The sequence below is a fragment of the Myxocyprinus asiaticus genome, chromosome 19 (genome assembly GCF_019703515.2).
Source record: "Myxocyprinus asiaticus isolate MX2 ecotype Aquarium Trade chromosome 19, UBuf_Myxa_2, whole genome shotgun sequence".
In the NCBI taxonomy this organism is placed as follows: domain Eukaryota; kingdom Metazoa; phylum Chordata; class Actinopteri; order Cypriniformes; family Catostomidae; genus Myxocyprinus; species Myxocyprinus asiaticus.
The window spans coordinates 17,991,662-18,018,838 of NC_059362.1; the positions used below are offsets into that span (position 1 = coordinate 17,991,662).

General features: G+C 35.4%; 1 protein-coding gene across 1 annotated transcript; it reads right to left on the bottom strand.

Annotated features, from left to right (window-relative positions):
* Positions 1–2,874: 2,874 nt before the first annotated feature.
* LOC127410375 (desmoglein-2-like) lies at positions 2,875–19,395 on the bottom strand. Its single transcript, XM_051645607.1, has 14 exons — positions 19,155–19,395; positions 15,323–15,451; positions 14,715–14,876; positions 13,943–14,084; positions 13,379–13,542; positions 12,442–12,573; positions 12,156–12,341; positions 10,047–10,423; positions 9,797–9,939; positions 8,895–9,113; positions 8,243–8,482; positions 7,276–7,403; positions 6,790–7,083; positions 2,875–5,057 (listed from the first exon to the last, which is right to left on the bottom strand). The coding sequence occupies exons 1-14, from the start codon at positions 19,206–19,208 to the stop codon at positions 4,059–4,061; spliced, it is 3,369 nt and encodes a 1,122-aa protein (XP_051501567.1). The 5' UTR covers positions 19,209–19,395; the 3' UTR covers positions 2,875–4,058.
* Positions 19,396–27,177: the final 7,782 nt, after the last annotated feature.

Sequence of the window (27,177 nt, forward strand, 5' to 3'; positions counted from 1 at the left end):
CTGTATAAAATGTAATGACATCTACGCTAATATTATTCTATTTGTTTCCATGTCTCATATCCTGAGGTTACCAGAGCCGGCCAGATCCAGCTCCGTTCCTGCTTGGTGTTGGACTCCACTGCTACTTGTCTCTGAGTGATAACGACAAAATGCAGCTGGTGCTAGCCAGACATCACTGCAGTCTTTTACGATGGACTTCTGAGGATGAACTGATGCAAACTCCAACCGTAAGACATGGGATACATCATATGCCACTGCCTGAACCTTGGACTTAGGATAGACCTCACTGAAATGACCTGCCGGTTGAACTGCGATGCACCTCATTAATCTCTGCCTGCATCACCTTTGTCTAGTGATGGACTACACTCTTGAAATGGAATACATAGACTATCATTTAACTGCCAACAAAAGCCTTCATCAGCCAAATAACAAAGGACAATGCATCAATGTGAACTTCTGCAGTTAATGCAGGATGGACTTCAAAGACATTAGTCATTAATCTTACAGTTCATATTTATTTATTTTTTTTTAAACACTGGACCTCAACACTTACTTAGTTTACTCATTTTAAACCACGACTTGCACTATACATAATTAAGTAATATTGGCATTAAATTCATGCTGTTTAGCTAGAGGGGAACTGGCCTCCACAGTGAGCCTGGTTTCCCCCAAGGTTATTTTTCTCCATTAACCAACATCGTATGGAGTTTTGTGTTCCTTGCCACAGTCACCTTCAGCTTGCTCACTGGGTTTCTAAATACAATTATTATTTAATTATTTATTTTTATACACAATTCACAATCGTATTTTATCAAACTACACAATGATCACTGTAAGACTTTATAGATATTATAGTTTCATTTTTTTTATGCATGATTTTCTGTAAAGTTACTTTGAAACTACACTATATGGCCAAAAGTTTGTGGACACCATATGTGCTTGATGAACATTTCATTTCAAAACCTTAGGCATCAATTTCCCCCTTTGCTGTAATAACAACTTCCACTCTTTTGGGAAGGCTTTCCACTATACTGTATGTAGTAACATGGCTGCCGGAATTTGCTCTCATTCAGACACAAGGCTATCAGTGAGGTCAGGAACTGATGTTGGTCGATGGGGCCTGACTTACAGTTGCTGTTCCAGTTCACCCCAAAAGTGATCAGTGGGGTTCAGGTCTGGGCTTTGTGCAGGCCAGTCAATTTCTTCCACGTCAGACACAGTAAACCATTTCTTTACGGACCTCACTTTGTTCACAGGGGCATTGTCATGCTGGAACAGAAAAGAGCTATCCCCAAACAGTTGCCACAAATTTAGAAGCACATAAAGCCCAAGCCATTACATAAAGAAACATTAAGATTTTTTTTTTACTGGATTGAATGGAGTAACCAAATTAATTAATTAGAAGGGGGTGTCCACAAACTTTTGGCCATATGGTGTATGTGTGTTGTGAAAACCGCTATACAAATAAAATGACGACATATGCAGCATTTTGCTCTCGTCACAAATGGGTTTACAAATTATTTGTGATTCAAAATCAAATGTTTAACCTAAGAAGGTTTTAGGACTTTTTTTTTTAAGATTCTGCACTATTTGCTGTCATTAAAGTAAATGGAGGGCATACCAAAAACTAAGAAATCCTGAAATTTCTGTTAATAAATAAATTAGAAAATTAGTTGTAGTAAACACCCTTAATTAAACGTACATTTTGAGGTGTTGGTCATGCAACATATATAAGGAAAAAACATTTCACTCAAATTGTTATGCTGATAAAATAATTTGTAATGAAAGAAATGTACTGTATGTATTGCACTTTTACCAGTGGACTGAGACTTTGAACCCCACTGTTTGTGGTATATGATATACCTGTAACTATTTTGGTCATGCATAAATGTTTAGATCTATAAAATGAACTGGATCAAATGATGCAAGCAACTGATAACATAATACAAAGTAGCTATAAGCCACCTGAAGAGCCACTTGGCATTTTGTGCTTTAGAAATTGACACGGAGGCTCATAACATTGTAGGGGATACTGCTAGTTTTCAAACAGGGAACCAGTAACTGTAAGGTTAACTGTAAAGTTGATGAAAAGTCAAATGAGAAAAAAATTTCTCTAGCAGTGGTTTTGCATGTTGGTTTTAAATTTCTTATTCAAAATGTAATATTTAGATAATATTAAGTCTAATATTTAAAATATTAGGGTTGGGTTAATTTTTTTTGTGTGAGTTCAATCCTCCAAACTTAAATAATTTGGAGGATAGTCAATATAATATTTTTGTAATTATATAGCTGTTAGGTAAATATGAATGTGAACACAATCATAACACAATTAATATACATTTTCAATATTTTAATTTAGGAATTACAATATTTGTTGGCCAAAACATATAGTTTGATATTTTTGTATATCAGCTGTAAAAAAAAAAATATATGTTCTATGATTTTTTTTCCCGGAATTGTTTACATTTAAAATTTAGCTCAAATGTCAATAATAAGCTGTTTAATGGCAGGTTCCATGGTCAGCTTAACCAAGTTAATGTGACAAAGTACCCTGCTATTGGGGAATGTTATCACAAATGGTCAACGGGGGTTCAATGAACTGTATCTTTTTTCCTGGGCAATACTGATAATGTTCATAATGTTCATATAGCTTTTTGTTGTTGTTAAAAACAAACCAAAAAAAATGTTTTTTTCCAAATATTCACCATCTATTGGCTTTCTCTGAAACTAAACCTGTGTGCTAGCATTCAGTAAATAGTTTCAGGAATAGCTGGCTTTCCTTCAATTACTGCTTTGTGAATCTCACAGATTCCAGTATTTGTTGATACTTATCCACAGACATATATGCTAAAATTATGTATCATTTAAAACAGATGATTTAAAAAAAAAACTTTATTGTCTATTAGATTTTTTTTCCCACAAGTGAAGCATATGAAACATTTACAAAAATGAACATTGAACAGTCTTATGCTGCCTTACAATATATTTCAATAATTTTAGTAGAAAATATATGTTTATTTTTGTGAATGTGCACAACAAATTAAATGAAGTGGTTACAAAAAGTAAGACTCCTGAAAAAGCTTCTTATATTTCACATTCAAAAGTGATGCCGTACTTGCAGCTAATGAGTCCATTTCTGTTAAAGCTGGAACCCCGCCACCCCCTTTAACAAACAAATAAATGAAAAATAACCATTATTATCAAACAAGAACAGCTGTCAATACAAAAGTTATCTTTCAGCCCAACACCACATCTCTAAAGAATTTAGAACTTATTTCATACTTATCAGCATTATTGCTTAGAATGTGAGTTTGGTCTGTGTATTTAATTAAAGGCAACAGCAGTGCAAAAGAATACCACAAGCTTCCAAACAGACCTATTCTTAAAATGTCTTACAAGTGTTGCGCACAGTGGAACAAAACAAAAGGAAACAAATTAAGTCTTACAATATAAAAATGTAAGCCATATGCTTTTTAGAAAGTATAATGCCTTGCCGAAACCTACATTGTAATTTTTTTTTTACCAAAAAAAAGATTTATGAATCTTCATTTATCACACATTTTCTGGATACTATAAAGCATCTGACTTGATTTCTGCTTATATTAATGCACTTAATAAGCTATCCTCATGTATGCTTATTACTAAAATAGATTTTGAGATTACTGAGTTTGCATAAACTTCACTGGAACAGCCTTAGGGCTACTGTAACTGTTGGAGATATTGCCTGTAAATAACAGTACTGAACGCACACACTCACATACAACCTATATGCAAAAAACAACATCCCCATATATATATGGATATCATATATAGGACATATGAACTACTCATACAGTGAGGAATGCTCAAGGGCATCGGAATCCAGTTTTGCAAGCATCGATTTGCGTATTCACCATAACCTAACATGTGTTGACAAGAAAATGCTCTAACTATTTGCATGCATGAGCTCAAATATTAGTAATACAATTAACATTTTGAAGATAATTGTTTTTCAAAAGACTTGATTTATAATTTTCAAATCTCTGTAACACTTTTACAACTGTACTAGTGTTGTGTTGTTACTTGATACTTTGCGATGTTACAACTTTTCTCTCTTGGACAACAACTTTTTGTGATGCATTTTGGTTAAGTTGGACAGATGCTCCACTTGACCCAATGTTACCATGAATTAACCCTGCAGTAGAGGCCAGACCCTTCTGAGGAGATACCTGGACAACTCCAGATCCTCCTTTATTCTCTACATAAAGGACACCTTGAGATCCTCCATGAGTGGATACACCTCTTCTAAGGGACCCCTGAATCACCTGGCCCCCTTGTCCTTCCATGACCATGAGGCCCTGAGATCCCACGATCCCTCTCTGAAATGTCCCTTGAAGGACTTGACTGCTCTGTGAACCCCCATCCACCATCACCACTTGAGATCCAGACAAATTACTTGTATGCACCACCCCAGGGTTGAGAGCTTGAGTAGATCCAACCCTGTCTAGAACCACCATTCTCTCACCCCGATTCAGGGTATTCGCTGCTATGTTGCCATTGTTTAGCACATACATGCTCTGTCCGAGTCCCATGGTTGGCCCTTCAGCTAGGACTACAGTGCTGTGCTGTGGCTCAATCATGTAGTACATTGGCTGCTGTTGAACAAGGAGTGTTTGAGCTGGCTGCACACTGGCAGTCATTGCAGGGCGGCTTTCTGTGATAAGCACGTTCTCTACATGAGTAGATGATGATGAAGCAACATTTGCAGCCATATTCACTGTGTTTGAAGAAACAACTCTGTTAGTGGAGAAATTCCCACTGGTCGATGTAGTCATCACCTCCACAACAGGTTTTGGAGGGGGAGGAAGAGGAGCAGATTCCACAGTTGTCACCTTTTTACCTCCACATATTTTAGCAAGAGTGTTGAACTTTGGCCCAAGGTCATTGAGAAACTCTAAGTCATTGTTATCTTCGAGCAAGCTGCAGCAGCCAACAGAGCCAACAGGAGAGCCCTTTCCCTCATAATCATAGACCAGAGCATCATTCTTAGCAAATCCATCATCCATTCCCCGGCTTTTCTGTAACACACATTGAGCAATACATATGAGCATATATAACAAATATAAATTTCATGTATGCATTGTTGACTATATACACTCATATGGGTGTATTTAGTTTTATAAAGTGGTGGTGGTTTTTATTTAGGTGCTGGTGATTAATCAGATTATGCACAAATAATAGGAAATGACTGGACACATAGTCTATGTTATGTATTATTCTATATCCAGAGATTGGTCTGTATTCGAATATTCGCTTATTTCCACATCAAAAATTGAAATGTAAATAATAATATTGCAATATAAATTTTAAAAAAATCATTAAAAAAAAAAGAAAATCAATAGCACACTGAGTGGCTCTTTTTTGACAAAAAATAAAAATAAAATAAATAAATAAATAAATATTTCTTAAAAAATAAGCATTGAAACCTATTATTATTTTATAATATGTTTATTTGAAAAACTTCAAATATGTCATGTGGTGTAACCAGCATGTAGGTAGCCATTTTGTTGTTATGTGACAAAAAAATCAAATAAAAAATAAAACAGAGTACACCCCTTTAGACCACCCAGACTGTTCGATTTAGATATTATTAAAAAATGATTTTTTTTTTTTTCATTTTATGAAAAGGCACATGTTGTTCAGGTCATTTGGTGTAAACTTGAGAAAACCTCTTGATTTTCGTGATTTAAAAATTCATAATATTTGTTAAAAATATAATATTTGTCAAAATCACCTCGAAAAATAGGTTTGAAAACTTTTTTGAAATGAATGATTATGTTGCGTGTATTCAAGGAGCAAGGAAAGTATTTTAATACCCTTTACTTGATGGTTACATCACATGACACTTAAAGCTTTTTTTTTTAAAAAGCTATGAAGATTTTGAAAAAAAATGTGAAACCAACATGGACTCAAAGATTACATTTCTACGAACTTGACGTGTTTAAAACTTGATTTTTTAAAGATTTCTCATTTTTATCACCTCTGACTCAATTGTACAATTGTAGTAAGCAGAATAGCATCTCAGAATGCACATGTTGAACCTTGAGGTGGATGGGCTACAACAGCAGAAGACCATGTCGGGCACTTTATAAGGACCATAGTGCTCCTTATAAAGTTCTCAGTGATTATATATATATATATATATATATATATATATATATATATATATATATATATACACACACACAGTACTGTGCAAAAGTTTTAGGCACTTAAGATGTTTCACAAAACCATTTGTCTTAAGATGGTTATTTATATCTTTAGCTTTAGTGTGTCAATAGGAAAAATACATTTTAGACTCCCAAACATTACTTTTGCAAATAGAAAAGATTAGAATAGAAGAACAAGGCACTCTGCAAGAGATGGAATTGCCCCACAGAGCCCCCCACTGAACATCGAGTCAGTCTGGGATTACATGAAGAGACAGAAGCAACTGAGACAGCCTAAATAGATAGAAAAACTGTGGTGAATTCTCCAAGAAGCTTGGAACATCCTATCTGTCAACAACCAAGAAAAACTGTGTCCAGGTGTACCTAGGAGAATTGGTGCTGTTTTAAAGGCAAAGGTGGCCACACCAAATATTGATTTAGCTTTTTTATCTTTACTGGAATTTGTATGATATTTTTAAGACACCCTCACTATGCAACATTTTTCACAAGTGCCTAAGACTTTTGCACAGTACTGTGTATATATACACACACACACACACATATTTATGTAAATAACTTCAATGTATAGATATATACAAACCTGTGAATAGTATTCATCCAAGAACACATCAGCTATGGCCATCCCATCAAAATCGCCACCCATTTCTCTTGACACAAGGGTACCATTCCTGATCAATTCCATATTGTTCATTTCCATTTCATTGTAGCTATGGCCAGCCATTGTGTAAGAGGACTCCCGGAAGCCCGATGCTCCACCAAACATAAAACCACCACCATTCATGGATCCACCACCCGGCACAGCACTTGCACCCTCTTTTATCTTATAGCCATTCCGTCCATCAACCTCAGCTGCAGGGGCAAGCAATGGAACGTCCTGTAAGAGAGAAGGGTTTTATTTATTCATAATGAGTTAAAAGTCTAATGGCAATACTAACATCTTAATCATATTTTGTGCCTGTTCTACAAAACAATAATTTTTGTGTATGTTTGTCTTGTTTTTCAGAAAAAGTCTAAATATCTTAAAAACAAGATGAATTATGTTATGTAAAACAGTTAAAGTTCTTACCCTGTCCTCTCCCTGGCCCTCGGTATGGTAAGAGATGAGATGCTCTTTAGTGTCAAAGGGCATCTCTGTGAATGCTCCTACCATTCCAGCTGCTCCACACTGACAGAGCAGCAGAAGAAGCGGGATGACTGTAACAGTGGAGAAATTCATTTATTTTAACACCAAACTATAATAATCAACATAATATGTCTGATAATTGCTTGATTGATGAATGATTATTAAGAAGCAAACATTAACAACACTGTTACTGAGGTTTGTAATGAGTAAATATCTGAGGGGCCACATCATCTTGATCTTTTGAAATAAAAGAGATGTACCATGAAAACTTACTTTAACATTAACTCAAAACATCCTCCCCAGCACAAAAAGTGCACTTATTAAAACTAAGCTGAAAAAATGACTCATTCTGAACTTCCACAATTTTATGAACTCATGCAAACTACCACCCGCATTTACGTGTCCACAACTTGGCCCACCCAGTCACAGTGAGGTAATACGGAGGAAGCAGTATAGATACTATTATTCCTAAACACCAGAAGAACCTATGATATAAGAGTAAAATGATAGAAAGTTTATCAGTCTTTATGCTCTTATTTTCCAAATGTTAAGAAAGTGTGGCTGAAGTTTATTTTTAACAAGATCCCTGAACTTCTCAGACTGACTTTTAACCGTTTTTGACAGCAAAGCCACAGCTCATGTCTTAGCAGCACTGTTGCTCATTTCACATGTGAAGGGTTGTTTCTTAAAGGTACAGCAGTAAAAAAAAAGCTCCATTGAATTCTAAGGGCCAGAAAGATGGTGGAAAATGGCCATAGAAAACTAAATGATGACCGTTTTTGGTGCAAGAAAAAACATTATACTAATACTAATATTATAGGTGGACCTCATGGAACAATCTGATAATAAATACAATGATATCACCCCTTTAAGGTACTGGAGAATACTTAATGAATTTCATATAACTTACGCAACAGCGCAAGAAGTCCCAGAAAGAGCAGGCCAATTCCAGCAGGTCCAAACCTGGAGCTCTTCCTAGCTCCATTTGTTCCTGTTCTGGAACAAGCACCCTGGCCTGTACAGGTACACACTTCCACTGGCAGCTTCTGTTTTTCTGGACATGCAAGCCCTTGCTGGTCCTTCACCTCCACTGTAAGCTCGTATTGTCCAGGCCACAGCTTTTCGTGGGCCCTAAAGATAGCAGTGGTATCTGATGAGAACAAGAACAGAGAGTTTAACTACAAAGTCAGTGGTAACATCCTGTTTAAAAGATCTCTGACTAGTAACTATTCATATTTTGACCATATTTTGATAAATGGGAAAATGCCTACAGTAGTTTCGAAACTTAAAAGTTATGTTTTATTTAGTCAACATGGCTAAAAAGACCTGCTTAGACCAGCAAAAATATCCATGCTGGTTCAAACAGGTTTAGGCTTTTATAGTGCTGGTATAGCTGTGGGGGCATAAATTAAAACTTTGTTTCTTCATCAATGATATTTTATTTTAGTCAACCCTGTAACAAAAACCTGCTTAAATGATCAGATCAGTGAAGTCTATTGTGGACCAAAAAAGCTTTGGTGGTTGGTTGTGTGGGTCATCACACAGTAACTGGACACACATACCATTGAAATGCTCAACTGTCCACTTTCCCTTAGTATCTTCTGGGACACTGAATGTGAATGGAGCTCCATTGGGTGGGGCATCTTCATCCACTGCAGTTACAAAGACAGCGTCCTTGTCAGTGCACAGAGTCTGGACTTCGCTTGACAAAGTGGGGCAGTGGTCATTAAAATCCTCTACTTGGATGGCAATAGTGCCTGTTGCCGTCTTAGAAGGCATATCTATACAAAAAAATGACAAAATAAAATATATCTTTAAGAGAAATATATATATCGCCACATAATATAAAATAAATTATAAGCAGATGGTCAAATGCTTATACACAATCGGCCTAGTGTTATTCAGTAACTACTGTTGAATGTGAAGGTGGCGCCACCTTCAGGACAGGTTATGTACCTACTATGGCCTGTTGTCACATTATTTAACTCTGAAACCAAATATTGAACAATGCCACACATTGAAAGGATAATTTGAAAATAAATCAATGGTCAACATGCATGGCCTTGAGTGGCTAATCACTTTCATTAAATGGCGGCTACAGCAATATGATAAAAGACATCAATGATCAATAAATAAAAAAATGTATTAATATTAATAATCAGAATAAATAATTATTTCACCAAGTAATATAGTTCAGCCTGTAGGCTATTTAGAATTGCAAAGTAAAGTAGCCCAGGTATGTGTTTATCAACATTTTATGGCTCCTAAAATCAGAATTTAGAGTCGATCCAATCAATAATCGCACATTTAGGTGGTGAAAATAACTACTACTAAGTCACTACAGATCTAGCAGATTTTTTTTTTTGTTCATTTAGAAATGCTGCCCTACATTTTTTATTTTTTTTTTTTTTTTTTTTAAATCAATGACTTTTCTCTCATTACTTGTTTCATGAATGAAACTTGCCATTAGTTATGCCGAAAATCTTGGCAATGTAAGTTCCGTTGACTAGATACTTAGACTCGCGGTCAGGAACTTTGTTCAGTCTAATGGCACCAGTCTTATCATCAATGGTCAGCCAGTTATCTGGGTCATATCCTTTAGCATACCTGAATGAAAAGAGAACATAGCTGGTTCAGACTATCTCTCACTGATATTAAAATAAATCTGCATTTAATTACTTTTTTTGGACAGAACTGTTTCTGTGTAAACTCACCGTACATTCGTAGCTTCCTTTCCAGTGTCTGTATCAGTGGCCGGGTACGTTGCGATGATATTTTTCTTGTTAAATGTCTTACCATCCTCTGAGATGGGGATGGCCTTTGTTTGGGGAATGAACTTGGGTCCCTCTGGCTGGTTTTTCACCTTTACGTTCACACTGTAGATCGGAATGCCTGACAACCATGTAAATGATCCACCACCACCTCCTCCTCCTCCTCCTCCTCCTCCTCCTCCTCCTCCTCCTCCACCACCACCGCCCCCAAGGTTCACGTTTATTCCTTGTTGTCCTCCAGTCACAGATGAGTGAAATGGTGCTTTGTTTTCTACACTGATGCCAAGGTTTAAGTCTTTTATATCCTCATAGTCTACAGGCTGCAAGAAGAATGGACATTAGACACTTTCTTCAGGTAAATGGCTGAGAGTGTACTCTCATTCAAAATGTTCAAAATGCTGAAGTGTGCAATTTTTTTCCATGTTAAAATACTGTACTTTTTCCTGTAAATAATGAGTAACCTTTTCCTGTAATCTAAATAATGAGTTCGGGGCAGGACTATTTGTATCTGTATGTCTGTATCTGTATGTGTAACCAATGGCAGATGGGGGGAGTGATAGGGAAATCTGTTTGAAATCATGACTTTTGCTATTCTGTTTGGTGACACCAGTGGTGCAGAAATAGTTCACCTTAAAAATAATCAATTCTGTCATAATTTCCTCACCCTTATGTTGTTTTAAACCCATATTACTTTCTCTCTTATGCAGAACACAATACAATGTTCAAATTAAAAGTCTTCTGAAGGCATACGATAAGTTTTGGTAAAACAAAATAAAATAAAATAAACAATCCGACATTTAAGAAATTTTTCAGTGAAAATCTTGAATTTGTTAGAGGAGCTCGTTCAAAGTGGCACGCATGTTCTTGCAAGAAGTTTTGTTGTTAAACAACTAAAGTTCTCGCGTGAACCTGCATATGACTTAAAGGGATAGTTCACCCAAAAATGAAAATTCTCTCATCATTTACTCCTCATGCCATTTAAAATGTGTATGACTTTCTTTCTTCTGCAGAACCCAAATGAATATTTTTAGAATAATATCTCTGCTCTGTAGGTCCATACAATGCAAGTGAATGGTGATCAGGCCTCTGAAGCTCCAAAATGCAGATAAAGTCAGCATAAACATAATCCATCAGACTCCAGTAGTTTGATCCATATCTTCTGATGCAATCCAGTTTGTTTTAAGTGAGAACAGAAGAAAATGTAACTACTTTTTCATTGTACATCTTGACAGCAGTCTTCTTGGCAATCATGATTTCAAGCTCGATTACACTTCCTACAGTGCCATCTAGTGCTCTGTGCATGTGTCAATCACTGGGAAGTGTAATCGAGCATGAAACCAAGAGACTGCAATGGGAAGATGTACAGTGAAAATAGGAGTTATATTTTGGTCTATTCTCACCCAAAACCAACTGGATCGCTTCACAATAGGAGTCATGGATTACTTTTATGCTGACTTTATCTCCTTTTTGGAGCTTCACAGGCCTGATCACCATTCACTTGCATTGTATGGGCCTACTGAGCTGAGATATTCTTCTAAAAATCTTTGTTAGTGTTTAGCAGAAGAAAGAAAGTCATACACATCTGGGATGGCATGAGGGTGAGAAAATGATGAGATAATTTTTATTTTTGGGTGAACTATCCCTTTAAATTTCTGGTTGTTTCTCACCAAAACTGTATAAAGACTTGACTACATCTGTCTTCCAAAAACTTGTAATATGACACAATGCATGGACAACTTTTATGATTTGGTTTTTGGGTCCTTTTTTACGCTTTTTTAACCATTCGCTGCCATTGTTTTAAAAAACAAAAAACAAACAAAACAAAAAAAAATGCCTTTGATATTCATACGACATCTCCTTCAGTGATCTGCATAAGAAAGAAAGTCATACAGGTTTGGAACGACATGAAGGTGAGAAAATTATGACAGAATTATAATTTTTGGGTTAACTATTTCTTTTAAATGATATAACAGTGCGTATTGTAAAAAGTGCCATACAAAAAAAAATTTGAAATGAAAAATAAAAATCCAAAAGTAAAAAAACACTGCAAACCTTGTCAAGCATCAGGATGACCTCATTGGTCTTGGGGTCAGTGTGAATGCTGAAGTATCCTGCCTCATTGCCTGAAACAATATTGCACTTTGACACCCAGTTGTCTGTGTCCTGAAGATCAAAATCAGTTGCTTTAAATCTCATCACCTCCACATTCTGTGTGTTCTCTTCAATACTGCCATCAAACTAAGGAGAAGGGGAAAGTGAATAATTTTAAACCATCAGATTCCAAGCATTCACTTTACTGCAACAACAACATACTAAAACTCTGTAGATATTAACTTACAGGGCCTTCCAATGTAGGCACGTTATCGTTGACGTCATTGATCTTGATTGTGACTGTCCCTGTGGCAACATTGCCACCTGGAGCTCCATTTAGGTCAGAGGCTTTGACTATCACAATATACTGATCAACTTTCTGCAGGGAGAGATATTGTGTAAACAAAAAGGTGGAATAATTTGTGCAATCCATTTGCTCTATTTGCTCAACAAAACAGTCATTGTGTCTGTACACATCCCTGCATTGTTCATGTAAACATTGAAAAAATAAAGACCCACATGGGGTGGAACATTTGGACTCTACATAAAAAACTGGTACATGATAACAGCTGTAAATAAAGAAGTGTTAGCTATTTAAAAGCACTGACATGTGGTGTCTCTGGGTAAATAATGCATAACTTGTCAAAGGACTTTCTTTTAATTAACATCAAGATTTTAGGTTAAAATTAATATGAATGTATAAGGGAAAGTGTATCTCTTATGTCCTGAAACTTGTCACCATTTCTTTTATGTTTTTCAACATTTTGAATAGCTGTTTTGCCATAACTTTTTCATTTTAAAAATACAAATATTCATTGTAGTCTTTCATTAAATTTGAGTGCATAAAATATGCATGCATACATTGGTACCTATAGAAAAATTAGCAAACTGCTGTTTAAAGTTTAGCATGTCACACTGCAGGATATGTCAACTTTCCAAAAGTATTTCATGTCAGCTACCCCTATATACTATGGAATATCATGTTACACATTGCATAATAGAAACACACACTGGCTAACATGTAGTTATATTTACATTTACATTACATTTTAATTACATTAAAGTTGACCCAAAAATGAAAATTCTGTCATCATTTACCCACTCTTATGTTGTTCCAAACCAATTTGACGTTGATGACAGAATTTCCATTTTTGCATAAACTAAACCTGATTGTGACCTCTCACCTCTCTATCCAGGTTAGCACTGTTAACACGGACTATCCCTTTACTGTCAACTGTAAACATTTGTTGCCCTTCTGGTTGCTGGCCAAGAATCTCATACTTGATTTGAGAGTTGGGGTTTCCTGGCTCATCAGCATCAGAGCAATCAATCGTCATCACTTGTGTACCTGTAAGTTCAACAATTTTAGGCATTTTCTGCTGCTCCTACCATTATGTGTATTGTTCAATCTTCAAGTCACATTTCTCTTAAAGGTATAGCTCACCATAAAATGAAAATTCTGTCATCATCTACTCACCCTCATGTTGTTTTAAACCTGAATGACTTTATTTCTTCTGTAAAATGCATAAGGAGATGTTAGGCAGAATGCCACTATTCATTTTCATTGCATCTTTTTTCCATTCATTGACAGTGAATGGTGACTTAGGATAACATTTTACCTAACATCTCAACTGAAGAAAGAAAGTCATACAGGTTTGAAACAACATGAGTGCAAGTAAATGATGAGAGTATTTTCATGCTTCATGGAGCCTGTTGCTATGTTTCAGGGATGGTGTCAAATCAGTTACCTTGAGGGCTAAGCTCATCTACAGAACCAATGACCACTGGACCAAAAACTGGAGGACTATCATTCTGATCCTTCACCTTTATCCTTAGACCAATTTCATTCTCTGCAACTGTACCATCTGAAAAAGTGGCTATTCCTGAAAGCTATGAAAGTTAAAAAAGGTTAATTGTATGATCAATTACCATTATCAGTAAGCATTAGTGTAAAAGCCACCTTTATCATCATCAGTATTGGGTATAATCTGATTACAAAGAAATTAATTACTGTAATCTAACAACTTTTTATGTCAAAAAGTAGTGTGACATTTTAAATTCTTGTAATCAGATTACAGTTACTTGAAGTCAATTAAATTACTTTTAAGTACATTACTAGGGTTGCACATATTTCTCAAAAAATATTATTTATGTAAAATAAATTTAAAACCAGTGTTGGGTGATAATTTGTTACTGTAATCTAGTTACTTTTTTAATTTAAAAAGTAGCGTAATTCATAAAAAATTGTATTCTTGTAATCCGATTACAATTACTGACTTTCAAATAATTTAATTACTTTTAAGTACATTAAGGTTTATGCTTATTAATGTATAATGTATTATTTATGTAGAAAACATGAAAATAATCCGTTGGATTAGCCATGTCCCCTCTTTCCAAAACCCCTCACTCCAAAGATAACAAATGAGCTTTATTGAGACTGGATTACTTTTTTTGAGTAATTTACCCAACACTGATCATCATCAACATCATTATTATAATCATCGTGCCCATTTTACTTACATTGTATTGTTGGATGTGCTCTCTGTCAAGGATCCCTGTTATTCTCACATATCCAGTTTCAGGATTCACCACAAATAAATTGAATGGCTCCCGGTCTGCTCCAACGCCCTTTAGTGAGTACCTCACATTCTTCCCTTGGAAGTCATCCTTATCTGAGCGAATCTAAATAAATTAGAAATGCATGTCTTAACATAATGTATTCAAACACAGCAAGTATCTCTGCGATTCATTTCTTGTCATTTTTTTACATTCATGATATATTGTTCAATGTTAAGAGTATTAAAGGGTTAATATATCCAAAAATAAAAATTCTGTCATCATTTACTCGATTCAGACTTGCATGACCTTCTTTCCTCTGTGGAACAAAAAAGGCAGAATGTTAGCCTGAATCACCATTTACTTTCATGGCGTTTTTTTTTTTTTTTGTATAATAAAGTCAACTGTGACTGAGGCTAACATTCTGCCTAACATCTACCATAGTTGATTAAGTAGAATTGAGAAAGTCATAAGGGTTTAGAACAGCATGGGGGTGAGAAAATTATGACAGAATTTTTATGTTGGGTGAACTATCTCTTAACTACACATGTTTAATGCTGAGAAAGGCTTACTTTTGCAATGAATTCTTTCTTGGTGTAATCTACATTCTCCTCTAGGATTTGGGGAGGGATGATCCATTCTCTCTTTTGCCTGTGGAGGGCCACAGAGGGTTGAAATCTTCCTTCCACCTCAAACACATGCTGCAGGGAAACAGAAATGCAGCTTTTGTGAAGACAGAAATACAACATATTATGTTTTCTCAGCTTTATCCTTCATAATGGGAGAAGAGAGAGAGAGAGAGAGAGAGAGAGAGAGAGAGAGAGAGAGAGAGAGAGAGCATTGCTCTTGCATTATATTTGTTGGTTTGCCTAGTGAAAATGCTTCATATCAACAGATACAGAGAATGACACATAACATTTTTTAAATTAAGGTGGCCAGTGAAACAGCGATCCGGTGTGTTAAAAGTTATTTATATAAACCTAAAAAGATTAGCAACTGCAGAAAAAGAACTGTAAAGAAATCGTCACTTTAATTCACTTTAAACATGGTGTCAGAATATGTGTTATGTTGTGTTAAACTTCTACTTCAAAAATCTAAAAAGATGAATAAATATTTAGCCCAAGCTATCATGCATTCCATTCAACTTAAGATCACCTTAACCAGACCACACAAACAATTAAGATAAAGCATGTGCAGACACACAGTTGTGGAAATTTAAGTAAATACCTTTCTTGAATGCTATTTTTAATAATGTGTATGTAATTTGAATGTTTTCAATCTCAAAAACGCATTTTATGCATTTTAATGTGTGGAGCTTCTGTAGTTTGACAGATCTGCTACAAGTGTTTATGGTGATTTATGGAGACATCACATTAAGGGTTATTAAATAAGGTTTGGTACATGCATACCTCACTGAAAAAAATGGAAAGCAGTGCTATTGAATATACTACAACAATACACTTAAAATCAACCTAATACATTTATGTTTGAGATGAGAACATAATTATATTTTGTAAAGTCCAAGTAAAATTCAACATAGTCATAAAAAAGTGATATCATTACATTAATATGAAATGATCAAATTGATTCAGACTTCCAATGGATACTGTGTTCACTCGACATAATTTTTTTACTGCCTTCTCAATTTATTTAATTAAACTGAGCTAATCCAACACAATTCTATAGCATTTGTTCTCAACTTAATTTAATTGTACAATCCAACTATGTTTACTTAATCCAATTGTGTTGGGACTATGTGAAAAAGATTTATTGCATCAAAGTATTTCTGAAACGGGACAGAGGATTTACATTTCCCAGCATGCTTTGCATGAGACTGGATTGGGAGAATAAATTTTGAAATTAAGTGTTATGTTAATGTATTTCTACACAAAATTAAAGAAGTAGGATACTTGTTAGAGTTTAATGTTCTGTTATGTTGGAATTTAAAGAAGTATCTGTCATGGTGGCTATTTTTCAGAGGTTACCATTGTGGAGAAGAGTGAAGCTAATGGTTAGTTCGAGGATGGGTGATTTACAACACTGCACTTTGCTGAACAATATGTGTAAATTATTTTAGTCATGAAGCAAAGACTGAAGAATGATCAGCATATAGACTTATTGAGGATCAGTAGACCCACAACAGCACAATCCTTGTCATACTGAACAAAAGAGAACAAGAGAGATTAACTTAATTCCTTTGGGTTTATGCAACACAAAACATTTAAGTAGAGCCTACATTTTCATTTCACAATAAGGAAACTCATTTCATTATGATGTCCATAATTGATTAGCGTAAAACCAACAAAAAATTGTTTTTCAGTGCTCTTGAGTTGGTTTGCAAAAAGATGGCAAATAAAAGACTAAAGGCCCATTCACCACATATCATATAGAAGAATTTTAAAAGGAAAAACAAACCTTTGAATTTGTAACATACTGTACTGCAGAAATGCAAAGTGCTTAAAACTAGGCAGTGAACAGTAAGAAAGAAATCAATAGTTTCATTTTATATACTTTATAAGAAAAATATCTGCAAAAAATGTTGCATATTCCAGTAATTGTAAATGAGTATTTTTTCATTGGCAAGTTTTGAATTCTGTACATTTTAATCCAAGTGGAAGATTCTACTAGCCTTTTTTATCATCTAATTGCCTATTTTACACCATACTTTCAAGTAATTTTCCAGGTTCAACACAAGTTCAGCTCAATCGACAGCATTTGTGGCATAATATTGATTACTACAAAAATTTACTTCGACTTGTCCCTCCTTTTCTTTAAAAACAGCACAAATCTGGGTGAGGCACTTACAATGGAAGTGAAAGGGGCCAATTTTTGAAGGGGTTTAAAGCCAGAAATGTGAAGCTTATCATTTTAAAAAAGCACATTCATTCTTCTGTTAAAACTTGTGTATTATGTGAGCTGTAAAGTAGTTTAAATCTGCATTTTTAGGGTTGCTGTGTTATGACGTCATGGAAAAATGGATTTAACTTTACACAGTAAAACTTTACTAGTAAGCCTTTTTTATCACACTACAATCATGTTAACACATATTGTTTACGTCCTGTGGCTACACATTTGAGACAGTGAACATTTTAACATGTATGGATTGGCCCCATTCACTTGTAAGTGACTCACTGGAACCCAGATTTCTAAAGAAAAGGTGGGGCAAGTCAAAATAAATGTTTTGTGGTCATTAATATTATGACACACATGCTTGTTGATTGACCTTAACTTGTATTGAATACAGAATAATACTTTAAACACTCTCTAATACTCGCACAATGTGTATGGAGTGTTTACACAAACATCGTGTTTGCAAAATATCAAAAACAAATGTGAAAACAATCAAACTAATAATAATAATAAAAAAAGAACAAGCGTGTTGCTACAGGGCACAACTGAGAAACAGGCAAAACTAAGCCCTCTAGTCTAGAACAAGAACACAGTGTGTAGACATTGCCTGCACTCACAGAGACTGCTGTGCTCTGCTTGAAGTGCTCTTTAAGTACATCTCTACCCACTATATATAGTGATAAGGCAGTAAACATTGAAATCCTTTACTGAGATTCAATTCTTTGTTAATTCTTATTGCCAATATACAGCATCCAAAGTAAAGAGATTTTCAGAGAATACACTTCCTTTGCAGTTAATAAAACTCTGAATTGAAAGATTTTAAGTATTGTGGCCAAGAGAAATGACAACCATTAACTTTTGATTGATGTGACAAAGGGTGGGGATTTCAACATACCTAAAAATGAATAGACTACTAAGCTAAGTCTTGCAGATCCAGCTTGACTGCTGTAGTTTACACCAGACAGAGCTTGTTCTGAAATTACTTTAAACAAACTTACCATGGTAATCATAGTTTCGCCAAGAAATATACCATAGTTACTACTGTAAGTGTAAATCCATCATAAATTACTGTAATATTGTATATCTCAACAGTATACAAACTTTCAGAATACCATTTTAATTATTATTTTTTTGACAGTGTTGGCCACGCAGCCACAGTGGTATTGAATTTATAGTAACTTATAGATTGCATAACGTGGTGACTAATGCTTCCCATGGTAAAATTTTATATGGGGTTGGACAATAGAGGTGATTTCCCCTCCGGCATTTCAATGGTTACAGGCAGACAGACCTCCGCTTCCCCAACTCACTTTCACAATATCTTTACGAACATGATTATTATTACGCTTATCCATGTAATAGAATAAACAAAGAAAACAAACCGCGAAACATATACAACAGCAAGCAGTATCAATATTGCGCTGGACGCATAACAATAGTTTCGGTTCCCGAAATCATGCTTTCAAATACATTAAAGGCCGAAAGACAAAAACGGAGTGGCATATATTACGAACACATGTCTACAGATACATATTAAAACATGCAAATACTTACCGATAATCCAAAACAAAACAGAAAAGCGACAGCAGGCGATATACGCCGGGCCATGGCCGGAGAAACACACTTTATTTCCTGGTCACCTGAGATCTGCTTCTGTCACCCCCTGCTTATAAAAATTTTAATATCCAGATGGGGCAAGATGAGTGTTATCGATGCTTTATGGTGGAAGACAAGGAGCATTAGATCGATGCGGAACAATTTAGAGAAACTTCTTCATCATGTTTCTCCCACACCCTTACCTTGCGGGTTTAAAAGAGGAATTTAACGTCACACAGATGGGTGTGTGAGAGGGGGGGAGGGGGGGGGGGGGATATGGGTGTGTGTATGTGACGGGGGGGGGGGGGGGGGGAATTTTCCATGTATCAAAAAGAGTGGATGTTCTCACCCATACAAATATTAATACATTTCCAAGTAAACAAACAAGTCCTTATGAGTAACAGCACCTATAATTATGCACATTTTATTGCTCATTCTCACTGACAGTCCTTTTTAATGTGATTTTGTTTCATCTCACGTTAACCTTATTGACACCAACTTTGTTTTGTTTGATGGAAATTAATCACAATGTCTCATCATGCTCGTAGTAGTATCAACATTCTTTAATAATTACATTGGTGACTGTTAGCATTGTTATTACACTGGTGTATACACATCAGTGCTTAACATAAAACTCATTCTGAGATCACTCTGAGATGATTGTTGGTTATTTATTTATATATATATATATATATAAACTACCATTCAAAAATTTAGGGTCACTTACTCATTCTTTCTTTCTTTTTTTTCTTCACATTTTTGAATAATAATAAAGTCATCACAACTATGGAATAATAGAAATGGAACTATGGGAATTATGTTGTGACTAAAAAAATTAAAAATAAATCAAAACTGTGTCATATTTTAGCATCTTCAAAGTGGCCACACTTTGCCTAGAATTTGCAGACATGTACTCTTGACATTTTCTCAACCAACTTCTTGAGGTATCACCCTGGGATGCTTTTTAAACAGTATTGAAGGAGTTCCCATCTATGTTGGGCACTTCGTGGCTGCTTTTCTTAATTATTCGGTCTAATTCATCCATTTCAAAAACTTTTTTTTTTCTATAAAATTTTAGTTTTGTAATTAAATCAATTAAAATGGTGGCACAATTATATTTTTGTCTACAAAACTAATTTCAAACATTTAAGCATATGCCTTCAGATCAAAAGATTTTTAAGATCATGAGAAACATTTCAGGCAAGTGAACCCAAACTTTTGAACGGTAGTGTATATATGTGTATATATCTATAAACTCTACTTGGATAGAGCTGGTACTGTTCATGTATGATAGTTGATAGTTTTGTTGAAAATCTATTTAGCTGATCCAGTAACTGCTGCATTAATCTTGCAGGAAAGATCAGAGGCAACACTCTTGGAGGCGTTTAGACTTCATTGATCACTCCTAGAAAGCCTATTGATTTCTCTGTAACACACACCTTAGCATGAGGTTATGCCATGTTTGTCATAAAGGCAGCTGAAACGTGTCTGAGGCTTGCCCAAAAAAAAAAAAAAAAAAAAACTAGAGTAATTAGCAAATAGTATTCTATTGTTTTTATTATTATTATTATTATTATTGACGTGCGAATATACACAGGATTAGTTCTGAAAATAAGAGATTTGGCCATGCATGTTTATTTTTTTTGGAAGGGAGAAAGTGACTAGAGAAAAAAGATTGAAAGAAAAATAAATATTCTGTTATATTAATTGCAGGTCACTCTAGATCAGATGCCCTATATCATCATTTTACAAAGTGGAGAACGATGATGAAGTAAAAACAAAAAATATAGTAAATGACATTTGAAATTTTATTTAAAGAGAGCTGAAAAGAAATAACAATGACAAAGAGGAAACTATATTTATCAACAAAGTAGCTGCAGCTCTGTCCCTGTTGTCAGAGGCGGATTGGCCACTGGGAGAACCGGGACTTTTCCCAGTGGGCTGTCCGTGAAACATGGCCACGATATGCCAAAGTAGGCCGCGGTGTGATGAAGGGGGCCGCGATAAGCTAACCGGTGCCGCAATATGCCAAAAGGGACACGATATGCAGAAGGGGACAGCAAAACACATTGCCACAAGAACCCCCTTTCCCAGTCTGCCCTTGCCTGTGGTCCAGCATTGGGGAAGACAAATCCCTGTTGCCATATTTACCATTTCATTTCTATCGGAAAAAATTAAGACAAATATCAACAAAAAGTTGTGTTTTTGCAAAGTTGTGTTATACCAAAACGTATGGCTTTGAATGCCTTCAGAAGATTTGGATGAAGACAGAGTGGGTCACATGGGTATGGAATGACATGAGGGTGGGTAAACTATGACAGAATGTAATTTTTTGGGGGTGAACTATTCCTTAAAACTGATTTTTGGAACATGGTTGCTGGTTTTCTAGCTAGTCAAAGCTGATCATTAATTGGTTCAAGCTGATCATATGTTAATCTAAGCTGGTGATTAGCTGTATACCATCTTGGACCAGCAACAAACTAGCTACAAGCTGGTCATACAAGCTTAAAGTGGTCAAGCTGGTTTTTGGAATATGATAGTTGGACGACCAGCCAATGTCAATCTTGAACTATAACTAATAACCAGCAACCATGTTCCAAAAAAACAGCTTTTTGCCAGCTAATTGAATAAAAGAAACTAAAAGAATGCTGCACTGTATACAAACAATTCAGCAACAAGATAAATATTGTATGTGGAATTGCAGATGTAAATTTGCTGTGTGCTAGATAAAATATATATATATATATATATATATATATATATATATATATATATATATATATATATATATATATATATACAGATAGATAGATAGATAGATAGATATACACAATAAATGTTAAATATATGTGCACACCAAATAAGAGCTACAAAAAAAAAATTGTGGAAATGTAAAGCTATTTTGACCTATTGGTTAAGTTTGTAATGATCTTTACAAAGTTGAAGTCTGTAGTGTTTGAGAGTGTTTTTGGATGGATAGTGAGAAGAAAACCAGTTGTGCAGGAAACTCCCCTGAGTTTAGATGGTAAAAAGACATGTACACACTTGTCACCTGTGCACAATATGCTTATGACTCATCGTTAGATCAGTGCCTGAAAGAACAGTGAGAGACATTTGGGAGTGTCATGCTGGCTTAGACAGGGTGTGTCTGAGGGTAGGGTTGTGATCATTCAGAAGACAACGCCCTATACTTCAGTGCTCACATGGCTCTCCTATTGGATCCTCTATTACAATCGTGTGCAATGTACAGTGAAGAGAGTTTATAACAGGGCACTCATTTTTAAATCTTGGGGCTGTGGAGGAAGAAATGTTTCACACCCAATCAGATATGTGACCAAAATATTTAAGTGGTTCTATTTAGTAAATGGTGCATCAAAGGAACTAGAAAGATTGGGTTTGGTGTCGATTGAGGTTCAGCTGATAATAGCGTTGTTTAAGGTAGGCTAGGGTTAGTTTCAGGTTAGACATGGCATTAGGGTAGGGTTGACTAGGGCTCTGGTTAGATTTAAATTTAGGGTTATGATTAAGTTTATGGACTTCAGAGGATGAACTGATGCCAACTCCAACCATAAGACATGGGATACATCATATGCCATTGCCTGAACCTTGAACTTAGGATAGACCTCACTGAAATGACCTGCCGGTTGAACTGCGATGCACCTCATTAATCTCTGCCTGCATCACCTTTGTCTAATGATGCACTACACTCTTATAATAGAATACATAGTCTATCAATTAATTGCCAACAAAACCCTTCATCAGGCAACTAACAAAGGACAATGCATCTATTTGAACTTCTGCAGTTAATCCAGGATGAACTTCAAAGACATTAGTCATTAATCTTACAGTTCTTACAAAATCTTTGTATAAACACTGACCCTTAACACTTACTTAGTTTAATCATTTTAAACCATGACTTGCACTATACATAATTAAGTAACATTGGCATTATATTCATGACGTTAGCCAGAGGGGAACTGGCCCCCACAGTGAGCCTAGTTTATCCCAAGTTTATTTTTCTCCATTAACCAACATATTATGGAGTTTTGTGTTCCTTGCCACAGTCGCCTTCGGCTTGCTCACTGGGGTTATATATACAATTATTATTTAATTATTTTTGAACACAATTCACAATCGTATTTTATCAAACTACACAATGATGACTCTAAAGACATTATAGATATTACATTTTCATTTTCTGTTAATGCATGATTTTCTGTTAAGCTGCTTTGAAACGATATGTGTTGTGAAAAGTGCTATACAAATAAAAACTTGACATTTATGGACACATTACTAGTTTGTGGGGAAATGAGTTAAAGTGATAGTTCACCCCAAAAGGAAAATTTTCTTACCATTTTCTCACTTTCATGCCATCCCAGATGTGTATGACAAAGATTTTTAGAAGAATATTTCAGCTCTGTAGGTCTATACAGTGCAAGTAAATGGTGACCAGACCTTTCAAGCTCCGAAAATCACATAAAGGCAGCATAAATTTAATCCATATGACTCCAGTCGTTTAATATATGTCTTCCGAAGTGATGCAATCACTTTGTGTGAGAAACAGATCAATATTTCAATCCTTTTTACTATAAATCTCCTCTTTCACTTTCACTTTCAGAATGTGGAAATAATGTGAAAGTGAAAGTGTAGATTTACAGTAAAACAGTTTTATACTCCCTTTATGTGATTTTTGGAGCTTGAAATGTCTGGTCAAGACTCACTTGCACTGTAAGGACCTATAGAACTGAAATATTCAAAACGTTTCTATTTGTATTTTTGTTCAGCAGAAAAAAGAAAGTCATCCACATCTGGAATGGAATGAGAGTCAATTTCAGTTTTGGGTGAACTATCCCTTTAATCAAGCAGCATGGAATTCTGAGCATATTAGTGCCTCCTTTCAGAGGTAAAAATGACTTAACAAATATAATACCTGCAGTTGACATAAATACATTGCACTCAGCACTTAGCACTTCACATCCACGAAACATCCTGTTCCTGGTAATGTTTCCTGGTATTTAAAATGTTTCTGTTCAATTTTAAACAGATATCCCCTATACTGGCCCCTAAAACAAAGATTAGCATGTAGTAAAGATGTGTAAAAGGGTTAGGTCTTGAGTGCTGGGACATTTCTATATTTCTATAGAGTGTTGGCTGTGAATGTTTGTCTGTGTGTTTATGTGAACACTTGGCCTTTGATACACCCTTGCTGACAGAGTGCTGTTTCACTAGCATTCCTATGTCTTACTTTTTGTCATTCTCTCATCTCACCCCTGTAATTTGTCTCTTTTTCTTCTCTCACTCTATCACTTCCACTCTCCAGCTCTCTCTTTAGGTAGTCTCATTATAACATTCAGTTCATTGACAAATATTTATAATGTTGCAGTTGTATTCCTTCTTTTTCTTAGTGTACCACAATCTCCCTTTCTATTCCTCCATGACTACCTCTTTCTCTTTCTCTTTGTATGAGAGCACTCTTTCCTTTATTTTCTGTCTTTGTGTCTCTTTAAGAGCACTATCCAAATGAAAACAGCTCCATAGCAACGGCTGGGTCTGAAACTTGAGCTTGATATAAGGCAGGGTCAGGAGGCGTGGCTAGTTAGTTGCAAGCAGACAGTTTCCCAGCACACAGTCATGCATGTTTAAACTTTTTGTCAACCTTTAGCCACTGTTTCTATTTACTGGGGAGTTATGCTGTGTTATGCTTCAATACCAGTGAAAGTTTAGCCACACTTGAACAAATTTATGTTTCTCATTAGCTTTTGATGTAAAATCTTATGCTTAAGTGCTTGAAATTTACACTCAATGATCACTTTATTAAGAACACCTTTACACCTACTTATTCATGCAATAATATAATCAGCCAATCATGTGGCAGCAGTGCAATGCATAAAATCATGCAGATACGGTCCAGGAGCTTCTGTTAATTTTCCCATCAACCATCAGAATGGAGAAAAAATGTAGGGTGACCATACATCCTCTTTTTCCCGGACATGTCCTCTTTTTCGGACCTTAAAAAAGCGTCCGGCTGGGATTTCTAAATTTGCGAAAATGTCCGGGATTCAGCTTTAGTTGCATTATGATGTGCATCTGGTCTAATACTTCACTGTGTGTGCGCGCATATTTGCACTGCTTTAACTCCTCTTTGTAAGTCCCGCCTTCTCGCACACCAATTGGTCGATTATAAGAGGCTTGCAGCAACTATTGGCCAAATTCCTGCTTGTCAATCTCTCTGCGAATGTGTGAAGCGCTGTTGTGTTCGGCATCAAATAGTTGCTTGACAGTAGCAGCAAATGACAGCTGAGTGGAAACAATGCCCAAACGAAAGTGCAAATTTACAGAAGATTTGCACAAAAAATTCCCATTCTTTCGTCCAGGTCGAGATCTGTGGGAAGCAGAATGTATGACATGAAAAGCTGGCACTTATGTGTCAGTTGCTAATAAAGGTGCAAGTGATTTAGAAGCACACATTAGCTCTGCGAAGCATAAAGGGTCAGTAAAAGGTGAAAGTTCATCAGGTAAATTAACGGACTACTTTTTGCGACCAGGTAAAATTGTTATCACATTGCTTCATTTTCCATGGCCATTCAAAATGGAGTGGTGGTGGTGTAGTGGACTAAAGCACTGAACTGATAAGCAGAAGGTTGTTGGTTCAATCCCCACAGCCACCACACAGTGGTGCACAGTGTCCTTGAGCAAGGCACTTAACTCCAGGTTGCTCCAGGGGGATTGTCCCTGTATTAAGGGCAAGTTGCTTTGGATAAAAGTGTCTGCATGAATGTAAAATAATAGTAAATGAAGGTACACTCATGGCATCAAATATTTTATTTTAGTACATGAACATTCAAAAGAATGTTGGAAATTTTTATTTATTTATATATATTTATGTTATGCTAATAGAGTGTCTTTTTCACTGTATTAAAGTTTGCATTCATAGTAACACTGTTTTGAACCCTATTACCCCCCCCCCCCCACCCCTGCCATTTTTATAATCTCCACTGTCTATTATTCATACTACATATCCCATTCAATCATTTTAAGACTATAACATGTAAATCTTAAGCCCTCTTTTATGCCTTTTCAGAACATGGTTTCAGTTTTATTGTACTGTACAAATCTAGGTGGAGTCGAACAGTGAAAACAGTACAGTGTGTTTCATTCCTGCTCCTGGAGGCCCCCAGCATTGCACATTTTAGGTGTCTCACTAATCTGACACCAGGGTTGGGGAGTAACGGAATACATGTAACAGGATTACGTATATAAAATACAAAATATAAGTAACTGTATTCCACTACAGTTGCAATTTAAATAATTGGTAATTAGAATACAGTTACATTCAAAAGTATTTTGATTATTGAACAGATTACTTTGCATATTATTGTCATTTGTTTCATTTAGTATTTAGTCCTTTCAGATGGAAAACATTATACATATAAATGATGCGATCCAAAGTGCATTTGAACAGCGGTGAAACACTTTCTTATGATGTGTTACATTCATACGAGCAGACAGAGATGTAAGTTTGAAGTAAGTTTGGAGCAGAAGAAATAGAAATAAACCTTGTGTAAATTGTCAGCTTTACGCTAAGCTAAAATGCTATTTCTAGCCATTTTACACGCACATTATCAGGCACGATCATATTTTTTTTTATCAAGAATATTCACGTTGGATCACAATTAATTTTTTTCTAGTAAGACCTTTGATATAAGGGCAAAAATAGTATTCTTGATTAAAAATATTTAAAAATCCTTAAAACAAGATCGATTTGATTTATCTTGTTTTAGAAATAACTCTTCATAAGATATTTAGGTTTTTCAGAGAATATATTTTTAATGTGTATTTTGTCTTACTGTACTGGCAGAGTTTTTATAGTCAAAACAAGTGAAAAAATCTACCAGTGCTGAAGAAGTAATCCAAAATATTTAGAATATGTTACTGACCTTGAGTAATTTAATGAAATACATTACAAATGACATTTTACAGC

Bases quoted from the DNA above. Each gene is read 5' to 3' on its own strand.
- LOC127410375 (XM_051645607.1), bottom strand. From the start codon at position 19,208: ATGGCCCGGCGTATATCGCCTGCTGTCGCTTTTCTGTTTTGTTTTGGA. The intron at 12,342-12,441 runs GTAAGTTAATAT...CCTTCTCCTTAG, and splicing joins TGCCTACATTGGAAGGCCCT to TTTGATGGCAGTATTGAAGA. The intron at 7,084-7,275 runs GTAAGAACTTTA...TCTCTCTTACAG, and splicing joins AGGGCCAGGGAGAGGACAGG to GACGTTCCATTGCTTGCCCC.